The sequence below is a fragment of the Sardina pilchardus genome, chromosome 7 (assembly GCF_963854185.1).
Source record: "Sardina pilchardus chromosome 7, fSarPil1.1, whole genome shotgun sequence".
NCBI lineage: Eukaryota > Metazoa > Chordata > Actinopteri > Clupeiformes > Clupeidae > Sardina > Sardina pilchardus.
This window is the reverse complement of record NC_085000.1, coordinates 33,867,337-33,879,836: the sequence shown is the minus strand read 5'-3', so window position 1 is coordinate 33,879,836 and position 12,500 is coordinate 33,867,337. Positions and strand designations below refer to the sequence as shown.

The following is a 12,500-nucleotide window of genomic DNA, read 5'->3' as shown; positions in this document are numbered from 1 at the left end:
ACAAACTAGACTACAGTGCATGCAACGCAAGTAATTCAATAACCATAAAACAAGAGCAAAGATTAGTAAATAATAGTGAATAAAAGCATAGAAGGACAATAGCTTTAAAAAGTACATAAAAGAAATGCATGACACCACGGGCTATGTGTTGTTGTTGTTGTTGATGTGTATTTTGCGTACTTGGGGAGTCCCCATCCGTGGCGGTGGTGCCCCAGGATGACAGCGGGCGGTCGGGGAAGAGCTCGGCCCCTCCCATCTTCTCCGAGATCTTGCGGGCGGAGATGGTGTCTTTGAAGTTCTGTCTCCAGGCCAGCGCGGCACACAGCAGGCATAGCGTCTTCCCCGTCCCCGTCGGGCTCTCCAGGACGCCATTCACCTTCTGCACACAGCAGGAGCACAGCCTTTAATTATTATTATCATCATCATCATCATCATAGTTATAAACTTGCATGGGCTCTCCAGGACCCCATTCACCTTCTGCACACAGCAGGAGAGTACAGGCACAGCTTTTAATTATTATTATTATTATCATCATCATCATCATCATAGTTATAAACTTGCATGGGCTCTCCAGGACCCCATTCACCTTCTGCACAGCAGGAGCACAGGCACAGCCTTTAATTACCATTATTATTATTATCATCATCATAGTTATAAACTTGCATGGGCTCTCCAGGACCCCATTCACCTTCTGCACAGCAGGAGCACAGGCACAGCCTTTAATTATTATTATTATTATCATCATCATCATCATCATAGTTATAAACTTGCATGGGCTCTCCAGGACCCCATTCACCTTCTGCACAGCAGGAGCACAGGCACAGCCTTTAATTATTATTATTATTATCATCATCATCATCATCATAGTTATAAACTTGCATGGGCTCTCCAGGACCCCATTCACCTTCTGCACAGCAGGAGCACAGGCACAGCTTTTTATTATTATTATTATTATTATTATTATTATTATTATTATTATTAATATTATTATCATCATCATCATCATAGTTATAAACTTGCATGAGCTCTCCAGGACCCAATTCACCTTCTGCACACAGCAGGAGGGCACAGGCACACGTATTCAATTAGCAGACACTTTGACTTGGATGACTTAACAGGCGCTCATGAATAAAATGTACTATTATTATTATCACTATCATAGTTATCCACTCGTGTGGGAGCAGGGGAAGACTATTTAAGCAGCGGTGATAACTCAGCCAGTTTAAATGCAGCTGGTACTGTACCAGAGCGAGTGCATTTATCACCTGTGTGATTGCTGCCGTGATGGCGAGTGCATTTATCACCTGTGTGATTGCTGCCGTGATTCCTGCAGCTCAGGCTGGAAACATCTATCTGCACATCTATCTCTCCTGCTTCCTGTCCACATCATCTGGGTCCAATCACAAACTAGCTTATCCAAAAGGCGCACGAAGATCGTTGGTCTGATTGGTTGAAGGACTATCAATTGATCACGCCTCTTGTCAGTAGAAATACAGCGCAGACTCCCCAGACTAATGTTCAATCTCAAAAGATTGAGATTAGTATGGTGATAGCCAGACTACTGACAGCCTCTGGTTTGTGAGTGAAGAGTGAGCAATTGAGGAAGCTGTGCGGATGTGGGGCTGGTAGCTGGGATGGAAGAGGTGGAGGAAGGCAGAGGGTTCATGGTTGACCGAGTTGTTTTGAAAGTGGAAAATAGCTTCAGTGGCAGTTATTTATAGTCGGAGCATACTGGTCTTATGGGGCTCATTAATTCAACAAACCACCGTTCTTCAACAACCAGGTTTGCGTTCTGACGCCTTTTACATAATGATTGTGAAATGCACTGAGAGTAAAAACAAACAGTAGACAGCAGATATGACAGACACAATCAAAAAGCTGCCATGCTATTTACATTTTGTATACTCTTGACAACTACTAGGCTACCACACTTACGTTTTGAAGGCATTCAATGACTTTACTCATGTAGTCCGTCTGGCATGGATACGGTGTGAAGGGGAACTCCACCGTGACCCCTTTAATGTTGAGCGAGAGCATCGTGTTCGGGTCGACGAAGCTACTGCCCAGTGTCCACGCTGACCCGCTGCCGTGGTGTTTAAGAAATGAGTGCTGCTGTTAACGTTAGCTAACTAGGACTATCCTTCATCACATCTCTGCATATTGTCTGAGTATTGAGTTGTCTTCCCAATCACCCGTCTGATATGATATGACCATTCGTTGTACAGAAAAAGGGCTTTAATTTAGAACTTTGACAATAAACAAACTATCCACATTGCGCAAAAGCCAAGCAAGAATCACTTCCTAGTACTTTGCTTGGCGCGGGATGTTCTGTAACTTCTTCTTCTTGTTCTCCTTCTTGTCGCAGTTGGCAAACAACGTTTGGTTGCATTACCGCCACCTTCTGAAATGGAGTGTGGGATTTATTTCCCCTACACTAACAGTTTTTCTCAGTCTACATTTCTCGAAGCATCCTTGAGGTTTGCAAAACAGTAAGTTCATTGTGTAGCCTACTGATAAGACAGTCAAATGGCTCAGTGTCAATAAGTGTAATAATGTAACCTACTCTGGAGGGATGTTCTGATGTAAATTATGGCTAAAGTTTTGAAGACCATTTTTGTCAATTGTAAACCTAGCCTATGAGTTTGATCGACAATAGTATGCTTTTACTGTTTTTTACTGCAATTTGTTGACAGACCATGTCATTGTGATACAGAAAGGAAAAGACAGCACTGCATACAAAGTGGGAACAAAAAAGTTGAAATGTGATAGGACAATCTCCTGTGCTGGTAGGCCTAGGGTGACCAGATTTGAGTTTGCAAAAAAGAGGACATTTCAGCGCGGGGGGGGGGGGGGGGGGATGTTGTATTTGGGTCACATAGGCTATGCACCTATGAACACGTGCATTCATACAAATGTGTCAACATACATGGTGATATATGATAATGAGCTTTATTGGCCGGCCCAACACTAACAGAAAAACACTGCTTCAAAAGGCTTTTTTGAACACTTGCAGTTGAAAGTTTTAGATGTGCAAAAACAAACTATACATTTGTAGGCTATACAATGTAAAGTAGCCTATATGCACAACAATGGTAAAACAAAAATAAGAAAAAATAAAACCTAATTGCACAAAATGAGACATTTTTTAAGTTGGAAAAGTTGTCCAATGGCGGATACTTTTCAGTCCTCCTAAACTGCCTGCTTTGCAGGTCAGGCACTCAGCTTCGTATTGATCTCGACCGAGACAAAAATATGGAAATTACGTTTCAATTCGTCAGTGAACTTGCACTTGCGTTTCGGCATGGCTGAAGATGCCGGATAGTTTTGCGCATTGCCAGTGGTAAACAAGGAAGTGTGCGCTGATGAGGTGAATAACCAATTAAATGTTTAGCCCGAGAATATCGACCAATGACGGTAGCTCTAAGGTCAGGCTCTACACTTCAACTCAATGCAAAGCGAACTGTAGGTGGAGGGCGTGATTAGCCTTCTATGTGAATGAAAGAGAGAGCAATGCAAATTCGGTGAAAACACGTTAGGTTAGAATAAAAAAAATCCCGGACGATTCTGAAATTCCGCCCGGACACATTTTTAGGTTTCAAAAAGAGGACATGTCCGGGAAAAAGAGGACGTCTGGTCACCCTAGGTAGGCCTACAATTCTCAGATCAGATTTGAAATTCTCAAAACTAGCCTACCTGTACAATCTTCACATCATTGTCACTTGTGCACATTAAAGAAGCAGTTTCTCATTTCTTTGAACAAGTTGCAAATGTTTTGGTAGGCCTACCGTACATCCATGCAAATTATTAGGCCTATTCTCTGCTGAATAGGCCTAGTCTCGCCCCATACAATAGGCATTAGTTCAGTACATAGCATAAGTCTTTACATGCAAAATGGTTGAACAAGTTGTCATATGAGAATTTGAAGATGGAATGTCAGGAGGTGTAGGAAGTCTGCACTGTAATTCCTACAGCACTGCATGTACAGTAGGCCTACAGTTTTCCATAAGGAAACCAGGAGACACAATAAAATCACAATAAAATCATTATTTACCAAAATAACCACCAGTCACCAGTCACATTAACAAAATGAAATCACGAAGACAATTTTGATCATGTCTGCCTGTACAGCAGCCAAACTAAGCAGAATAAATCAGACATCTTTTACCTTGTTTATTTGTTTATTTGGGGTTTTTTTCATCACTGAGGGGGTCCGTTATTAAGGGGCTAAATTCAACCACCAAGTCATGCAAATTAGACAGGAACAACTGTTTTTCATTACAGTTGTAACACTATCATTGTTAAGCAAATTGCAATTCTAATTATGTGAAGTCAATAACTTGACCATTATTGGACCTAGCCATTTTATCATAAAATTGACCAACCCGTCACATTTATTATATTTCAATCAATTATATTTTAAGTGACAAAGAGTACGCCTGAGGTGGGCAAATGTGATTTTTTGGAGGGTGATCGTCTTTTGACTTTTGATGAACTGGCAGCCGTGGCCTACTGGGCTTTGGGTTTGTAACCGGAGGGTTGCCAATGCACGGCTGAAGTGCCCTTGAGCAAGGCACCTAACACTGCTCCCCGAGTGCCGCTGGTTGGGCAGGCAGCTCACTGCTCTGGGTTAGTGTGTGATTCACCTGTGTTTTCACTGTGTGCTGTGTGTGTTCACTAATTCGGTTAAACTGGGTTAATTGCAGATAAATTAATTTCCCTGACAGGATCAAAAAAGTATATATTCTATTCATTAGACAAGTTTATTCAGATGACATTGGTTCATAATTTGTGCACGCAGGCAGAATATTACACCTCTTCTTCTGAGACCCTGCCTCTCTGGGATGCTCATCTCCATACCCATGTGTGTTGCCAGTACTGTATAGTTGTGAAACATCCCTCTTTTTGTTTTCCTTATCATCACATGACTTCCCCAGCATTTTGTTGCCCCTGTCCCAACTTTTTAAACCTGCTGCTGGTAGCAAAATGAAAATGAACCTTTTCCATGAAATAGTCAAATTTGTCATTTTAACCATTTGATATGTTGTCTGTGAGTTTAAGAGATTTGCAGATTATCACACTCTGTTTTTATTCACATTTTTACACAACGTCCCAAGTTTTTGGGGTTGTAATTTTTTACAGTCTATGGTTGTAATGCACACACAACTGCCAGAGTGCAAATAACACTGAAGCTCGAAGATCCCACTAACCGAAATGAAGAAAGTTGAGTTCCGTTGAAGTTTATCAGAGAGGGTTATTTAACAATCTGACAAATAATATGCTAATAGATAAAGCAATCTGGAAAATAAATAGTGTATTAAAGTGAAGACAACAGCAGCGACCCCTGTGTTCAGTGCTTCTCATAACCTCTGGGGGATTGAAGTTGCACTTACAGCGCCCTCTTGTGGCTTAAATCAGACCATGCTCTTTCCAGGGATGCGCCAGACGGGTCCAATTTCACATTCCATTAGTCTACAGTGTAGCGAAGGAACAGTGGGCGCATGTCTTGTGGGCATGTAGAGAATTGACTGCTGATGTAAAAAATGAGACAAAGGTATCCGCAGTCAGGCGACTGAGGGTTGAGGAATGATTTGATTTTGAAGGTTTAGAAAAGTTTACGAGTAGCCTATATACTGTAGTCTGAGGAGTTTAGGTGTAGCTTGACGATGGAGATGTCAGTGCATTCAGACTATTGGGAAGAGAGTAAAGTCTTCAGTCGGCACAATAAGTATTCAAAGTAGATGGCAGTGTCTTTGGAGTATTTGATGAGGACTGCAGTGTCTTTGGAGTATTTGATGAGGACTGCAGTGTCTTTGGAGTATTTGATGAGGACTGCAGTGTCTTTGGAGTATTTGATGAGGACTGCAGTGTCTTTGGAGTATTTGATGAGGACTGCAGTGTCTTTGAGATGAATGGCCATGTAAGATTCCAAGTGTTAATGTCTTGGTACAGCAGTGCAGCAGTCTACTGAGCATTAATGATTAAGCTGGAGAAAGACGGCTGGGTACTTTGACCTCTTCTGCCGTCTCATAATGCTACAAGATAGCAGGAGGAAACACAACTGCTGTTGTTTGTGAAGCGATGATGCTGACACTGCTTGAAGTAGCACATCATTAACCCAACAGGACTACACTGAGACATAGACACTGCCATATTAACCCAACCCAGGACTACACAGACACTGCCATATTAACCCAACCCAGGACTACACTGAGACATAGACACTGCCATATTAACCCAACCCAGGTCTACACTGAGACATAGACACTGCCATATTAACCCAACCCAGGACTACACTGAGACATAGACACTGCCATATTAACCCAACCCAGGACTACACTGATACATAGGCACTGCCATATTAACCCAACCCAGGACTACACTGAGACATAGACACTGCCATATTAACCCAACCCAGGTCTACACTGAGACATAGACACTGCCATATTAACCCAACCCAGGACTACACTGAGACATAAACACTGCCATTTTAACCCAACCCAGGACTACACTGAGACATAGGCACTGCCATAGGTAAGACTGAGTCCTGATGGAGTAACATGTCATGAGCTGATAAATGTGCAGTAGCACATGGGGAATGAGCCTCCATCTCAACTAACAGGTTCATACAGGAGCCTGTTCAGTATTACTGATTAACTTCTAGAAGGAGCTCCGCTTGTGAACCTTGAGCTGCTTTGCTGTCTCAGGGTCATATCACAGGGTGCAATGTGATAGGATAGATTAGGTCACATGGTGGGGAAAGCACTGACTTACAGGCAGAGCTTCAGTAATGTTCCTACCTGTGGCTAGCTGGTAAATAACACCTGTCCTTTCCATCAAGGTGGACAATGAGTTGAGGTCTGCTGGGGGAAACTGGCTGATGTTCATCACTTTTGTTTATAGTCACTTGAACCGTGGCATTAGGACAAGCTTCTGGTTTGGATATTTATTTGGACTTTATACCACTTAAAGGAATACAAACTTGAACGTAACACCAACAAAGACGCTTACGCTGGTCCAGCAAATACGAGGAGTAGCGGGCAGGGAGTCCAGCACGCCACAGGTACGTTGACCACTCTCTGAGTCTCCTGCCAAGCTCACACACACACACACACACACACACACACACACACACACATACATCCACACACGGTTAGTACAATCGCTAACCTGTATTTCTTAGGAATTGAGTAAACAACCGCATTTGAAACCTTTGTTCACAAGATTGTTACACTTCTGGAATGACTTGTTAGAGATCAATGCAACAGTTTGCTGTAAGTTTAATTTCACTGCTAGTTACAGCCCTGCTGGAGGTCATAAGTCAGCAACCCTTTGCCAGACCCACTCTCAATCTCTACTCCTCTGTAGAACTGAAAGTAATATGTCATCTATTACATCAGAGTAATATGTCATCTATTACATCAGGGCGGCCATGTTTGTCACACACTGCAGTGAGCTCTGAACATCTTTAGGCCGTCAGCTGGAGGAAATGTAAAGCTGTGATGTGTGGGATGTGATTGGGTTTGTCTGTCAACACTCTTCCCATAAGTAGCCCACACAGAGAGCACATGGGCAGGTTTTATTCATTTATCTTTTTAAAGACGATCAAATGAAACTCCATGTTGAAGTGAGCCTATTGGTTTTTTTTCAGGTTATGTAGGACTCGGAGTGATCTTTACTGGTTATATGGTCCTTGGTCTAGAAAAGTTGGAGAAGCACTGCTTTAAAGTTAATCTGAAACTGTGTTAAAAGCTACTCAGTTCACTGCCATTGTACTGTAGGCTATTTCACATGTTTTGTTTTTCTCTTTTTGCAGTTCTCAAATCTTCTGTTCTTCATGGTGCTGATGAGGAAGTGACTGCAGCTCTGCCTCCAATATGAGTCAGCATGGAGCCTCTGCTGGTGGCCATGGACATTCAAGGTGAGCTCTGTTCTCACTGGGATTATACATGATCTATTATGAACATGATCCTGTGTTGTATGGGCCATGAGTGAGATCTTGGATATCCACAACCCACTCACACACTTCACCACACACAATCACTCTGATAGAATTGAATTGTTTGACATTAACATTACATTCATTTAGAAAGCAGGTCATAATTAAAAGAGGTTATAACTAGGACTGTTTCTGAAGGCAGAGCATCGCCTAACGTGACTAGGTTACACAACCTGGTTACACCATACACACACTAACATGGATGTGTATTAAAATGAGAGAGTTTTAGGTCATATTTGTAGTCTTATTCAACAGTTATCAAGTGAGAAAATGTGTGTATGTGTGTGTGTGTGTGTGTGTGAGAGAGAGAGAGAGAGAGAGAGAGAGAGAGAGAGAGAGAGAGAGAGAGAGAGAGAGAGAGAGAGAGAGAGAGAGAGAGAGAGAGAGAGAGAGAGTATGTTCAGTACAACACTAGACCCCAAAAACTCAAGTTGGGTGCAGAATGAAAACGCAAGACATGATAGTATGTGCTGCCATGTATAACATTTTAAATATTTAAACAAATGATTGTAGCGAGCTGAACCATGATCACAGAACAGCACATGGTTCACTGTGGAGTTAAATAACTGCCCCTAATCACCACATCAGATGGACTCAGTTCATCACATCACACCCTGCAGTTAATGAGTTTCTGCTGTATGATGTGTTTGCTTTGCTGAAGGCCAGTGGATGAGAGGACACACTCCCCTGCACCCAGCTGTGTGTCCATGAAGAGCGATCGCTCAAAGGGTCATATTCCCAACTTCAGAGAGGGAGACTGTCATCCTGAGGCCAGGTAAGAATGGTCTCCATCTGAAAAGAAAGATTATAATGTGTGTGCAGATATGAATTTCAGAGCATATGACTTTCTGTCATCTTATGTTGACACATACTTGTATGAGTCACTTATGGATAGGGTTGGGTATCGAGAATCGAGAATCGATGGGAACCGGGACTAGCTTTCCAATTCTCCCGGAATCGTTCAAAAGTTTAAATTTCAATTCCTAGTATCGATTCCCAGTCAGCGAACCGGAAGAAGAAGCCGCTAAACACCAACGAAGAAGGTGTTTGCATAACCGAGCTGAGGCAACAAGAAGACGATTTATGTTGTAGTTGAAAACAGCCCTGTGAGAAATGTATAGTAAATGTCATTCAGAAAGACCGTTGGTTAGCTAGCTCATTTAAAATATCAAAACTTTTTTGACCCTGTCTTTTACAAGAATCGGAATCGAGAATCGTTAGGAACCGGAATCGAAACAAGGAATCGAAATCGGAATCGTTCAAATTCAAACGATACCCAACCCTTATTATGGACAGTACACTTGTATAATCCATGTAGTGATTTTAGCTTGTATCATATCTTCACAAGCAGGGCAGTCAAACGCCAGAATTTTAGTGAGCCTGTTTTTTTTAAAATTTTTTTAATTTCTTTGCTGTTTCTTGTTGCCTAGAGGTTACTCAATAAAAATAGGCAGGGTGGCCAGTTATTTCCTTTGGGCAATTCCCGATATTAAACTCTTGAAGTTTGCCTATTGCAATTAGTTTGCACTTTAGGCTTGTACAATGTAGCAGTAAGCCACATCAAAATAGCCATATATTCTGGCAGTAGTGTGGAGAATGTCATTAGAAACAAACCAAAGTATTGTAAACTTGGGAAGAGAGGTTAGAACTAGGACTGTTTCTGAAGGCAGAGCATTGCTTTCATTCTCACATTCTCCTGTATGATGTGTTTACTTTGCTGAAGGCCAGTGGATGAGAGGACACACTCCCCTGCACCCAGCTGTGTGTCCATGAAGAGCGATCGCTCAAAGGGTCATATTCCCAACTTCAGAGAGGGAGGCAGTCATCCTGAAGCCAGGTAAGAAATTGAATGGTCTCCATCTGGAGAGAAAGATTAGAATGTGTGTGCAGAGATGAATTTCAGAGCATATGACTTTCTGTCATCTTATGTTGACACATACTTGTATGAGTCACTTATGGACAGTACACTTGTATAATCCATGTAGTGATTTTATCTTGTATCATATCTTCCTAAGCTGGGCAGTCAAACGCCAGAATTTTAGTGAGCCTGTTTTTTTTGTTTGTTTTGTTTTCTTTCACTGTAGCAGCATGGAGCCACATCAAAATGTTTCCAAACGAAGGCTCAAAATAGCTATTCCGGCAGTAGTGTGGAGAATGTCGTTAGAAACAAACCAAAGTATTGTAAACTTTGGAAGAGAGGTTACAGTATAACTAGGACTGTTTCTGAAGGCAGAGCCTTGGTCTTTTTCTGTACCTGTAAAGATATTTGTTCCTGCTTGTTTAGTGGATATAACATACATTACTGTGCATTTCTTTTTTAATGAACATATACAATATTTGTGGCAATACATTTACATAAACGCTGCTGACTGCTGATCTTATATTTCCTTCAGCATCCAACAGGAAGAAGAAACAAGTCATCCCACCATCAGCAATGTCTATCAAAAAGAGCTGTCTACATTATTCAAGGTGTGTGTGTGTGTGTGTGTGTGTGTGTGTGTGTGTGTTAAATATTCATCCACAGATGACAAAAACTAAATAATCATGACCTTGTAAACACATTATTGTGCAGTTATTTTACTTTGTTTTAGGTCTTGTTATGGTGTAATATAATAAATTGGAAATGTAATTCAATTAAGAAATAGAGAATGTTTGTGGACTAGCAAATAGAGAATATCTGCTGATCAAAAAGTTTATTTCATTACTGATGGAATGTCTTGTTTTCGGGAAACAGAAGCTTGAGGACAAAGTCATGACCTTCATGGAGACGGAACTGAAGAGACTCAAGAATCTCCTGAGTCATGATTACCCAGAATCCCCTTGTGACGAAGAGGAGGATGAGGAGGACCAGAGAGATGCCAGAGATGGAGCTCTGAAGATTGCAGTGCACATCCTGAGGAACATGAGTCAGGAGATCCTCGCTCAGCAGCTGGAGAAATGTCAGTCATTTGTTCATTCATTACTGAGCTTTTTAAGAATCTGGCAGAAGTCATGTTCAGATAATTACTCCAGTGAAATCTAATCCAATCAGTACTAAAAAATAACTGGGTTTATTTATTTGTATTCTGGGTGAAATGGTTAAAACATCTATGGAATCCTTGAGCAATTTAATTCATAAAGGATATTGGCCGGGTTTCCCAGATTCATTAAGAAGCTCTTAAGACTTAAGTGCTAAGAAATTCTTAGGAGAGCTCTAAGAACGTTCTTAGAACGCTCCTAAGAAGTTCTTAGCACTTAAGAGCTTCTTAACCAATCTGGGAAACCCGGCCATTGTCATTCCTGTCATATTATTCTTAACTATCATTTCTGACGTCTTCATAAGACTCTTTTATGAGTTCACTGGATGAAAGTTCCCAAATGATCATTAGGCACAAACTGCCATGACTACTGAAAGGATGTAATCTGTCGCAACATGTTCTGATGAAGGCTGCAAGTGCTACTGCAAATGGCTCACTTCACACATGTATGTAATACATCTGACTTAATTATGTGTCTTTATATCCAGATGGACGGCTTCCTAGATGTCAACAAGAGCTCAAAAATAGGCTAGCAAAGAAGTGTCAGAGTGTATGCGAAGGCATCCCAAAGCAGGGAAAGTCTACTTTTCTGGAGAAGATCTACACAGAGCTCTTCATCACAGAAGGGGAAAGTGTAGAGGTGAATACTGAACATGAAGTCAGACAGATTGAGATGGTATCCAAGAGACAAGTAACAAAGGAGGAAAAAGCAATCAAATATACTGACATCTTCAAGCCCTTACCTGGACAGGACAAACCCATCAGAACTGTGCTTACAAAGGGAGTGGCCGGCATTGGAAAAACAGTCTCTGTACAGAAATTCATTCTGGACTGGACTGAAGACAAAGCAAATCAAAATATCCATTTCATATTTCCTCTTCCTTTTCGGGAGTTGAATCTGATGAAAGACAAAAACTTCACCCTTTTGGACTTCATTCATCATTTCTTCACTGAAACAAAAGACTTTACCTTCTCCATCAAGGACCGATACAACATTGCCTTCATCTTTGATGGTCTGGACGAAAGCAGACTTCCTCTAGATTTCCAGCACAATGAATGCATCTACAGCATAACAGAATCTGCCTCTGTGGATGTCCTTCTCACAAACCTGATCCAGGGGAATCTGCTTCCCTCTGCTCTTGTTTGGATCACCTCCCGACCAGCAGCAGCCAATCAAATCCCTCCAGAGTTTGTGGACCAGGTAACAGAAGTCCGGGGTTTCAGTGACCCACAGAAGGAGGAGTACTTCAGGAAGAAAATCACAGAAGAGGAACTGGCAAACAGAATCATCACACACCTGAAGTCATCCCGGAGCCTCTACATCATGTGCCACATTCCAGTCTTCTGTTGGATGGCAGCCATTGTTCTGGAGAGCATCATGACTGAAGCAGAGAGTGGAGAGATTCCAAACTCTTTGACTCAAATGTACACACACTTCCTGATCATACAATCCAAACATAGGAGTCAGAAGTATGAAAACATGTGGA

At 41.7% G+C, this 12,500-nt stretch overlaps 2 protein-coding genes across 3 annotated transcripts in view; one reads left to right on the top strand and one right to left on the bottom strand.

The window, feature by feature from the left end:
• Positions 1–2,296, bottom strand: part of rtel1 (regulator of telomere elongation helicase 1) — an 81,644-nt gene extending 79,348 nt beyond the window's left edge. For both annotated transcript variants that reach the window (XM_062541902.1, XM_062541901.1), the window contains exons 1-2: positions 1,936–2,296; positions 181–379 (exon numbers count right to left, since the gene is read on the bottom strand). In XM_062541902.1, the coding sequence (XP_062397886.1) occupies positions 181–379; positions 1,936–2,037 (301 nt within the window). In that variant the 5' untranslated portion in view covers positions 2,038–2,296. The remainder of the gene's footprint in view (positions 1–180; positions 380–1,935) is intronic.
• An 8,407-nt stretch (positions 2,297–10,703) lies between these two features.
• LOC134088141 (NACHT, LRR and PYD domains-containing protein 3-like) overlaps positions 10,704–12,500 on the top strand; it is a 5,738-nt gene continuing 3,941 nt past the window's right edge. Inside the window, exons 1-2 of the mRNA XM_062542070.1 lie at positions 10,704–10,935; positions 11,502–12,500. The exon at positions 11,502–12,500 is cut by the window's right edge and continues 796 nt beyond it. Of these exons, the coding sequence (XP_062398054.1) occupies positions 10,704–10,935; positions 11,502–12,500 (1,231 nt within the window). The remainder of the gene's footprint in view (positions 10,936–11,501) is intronic.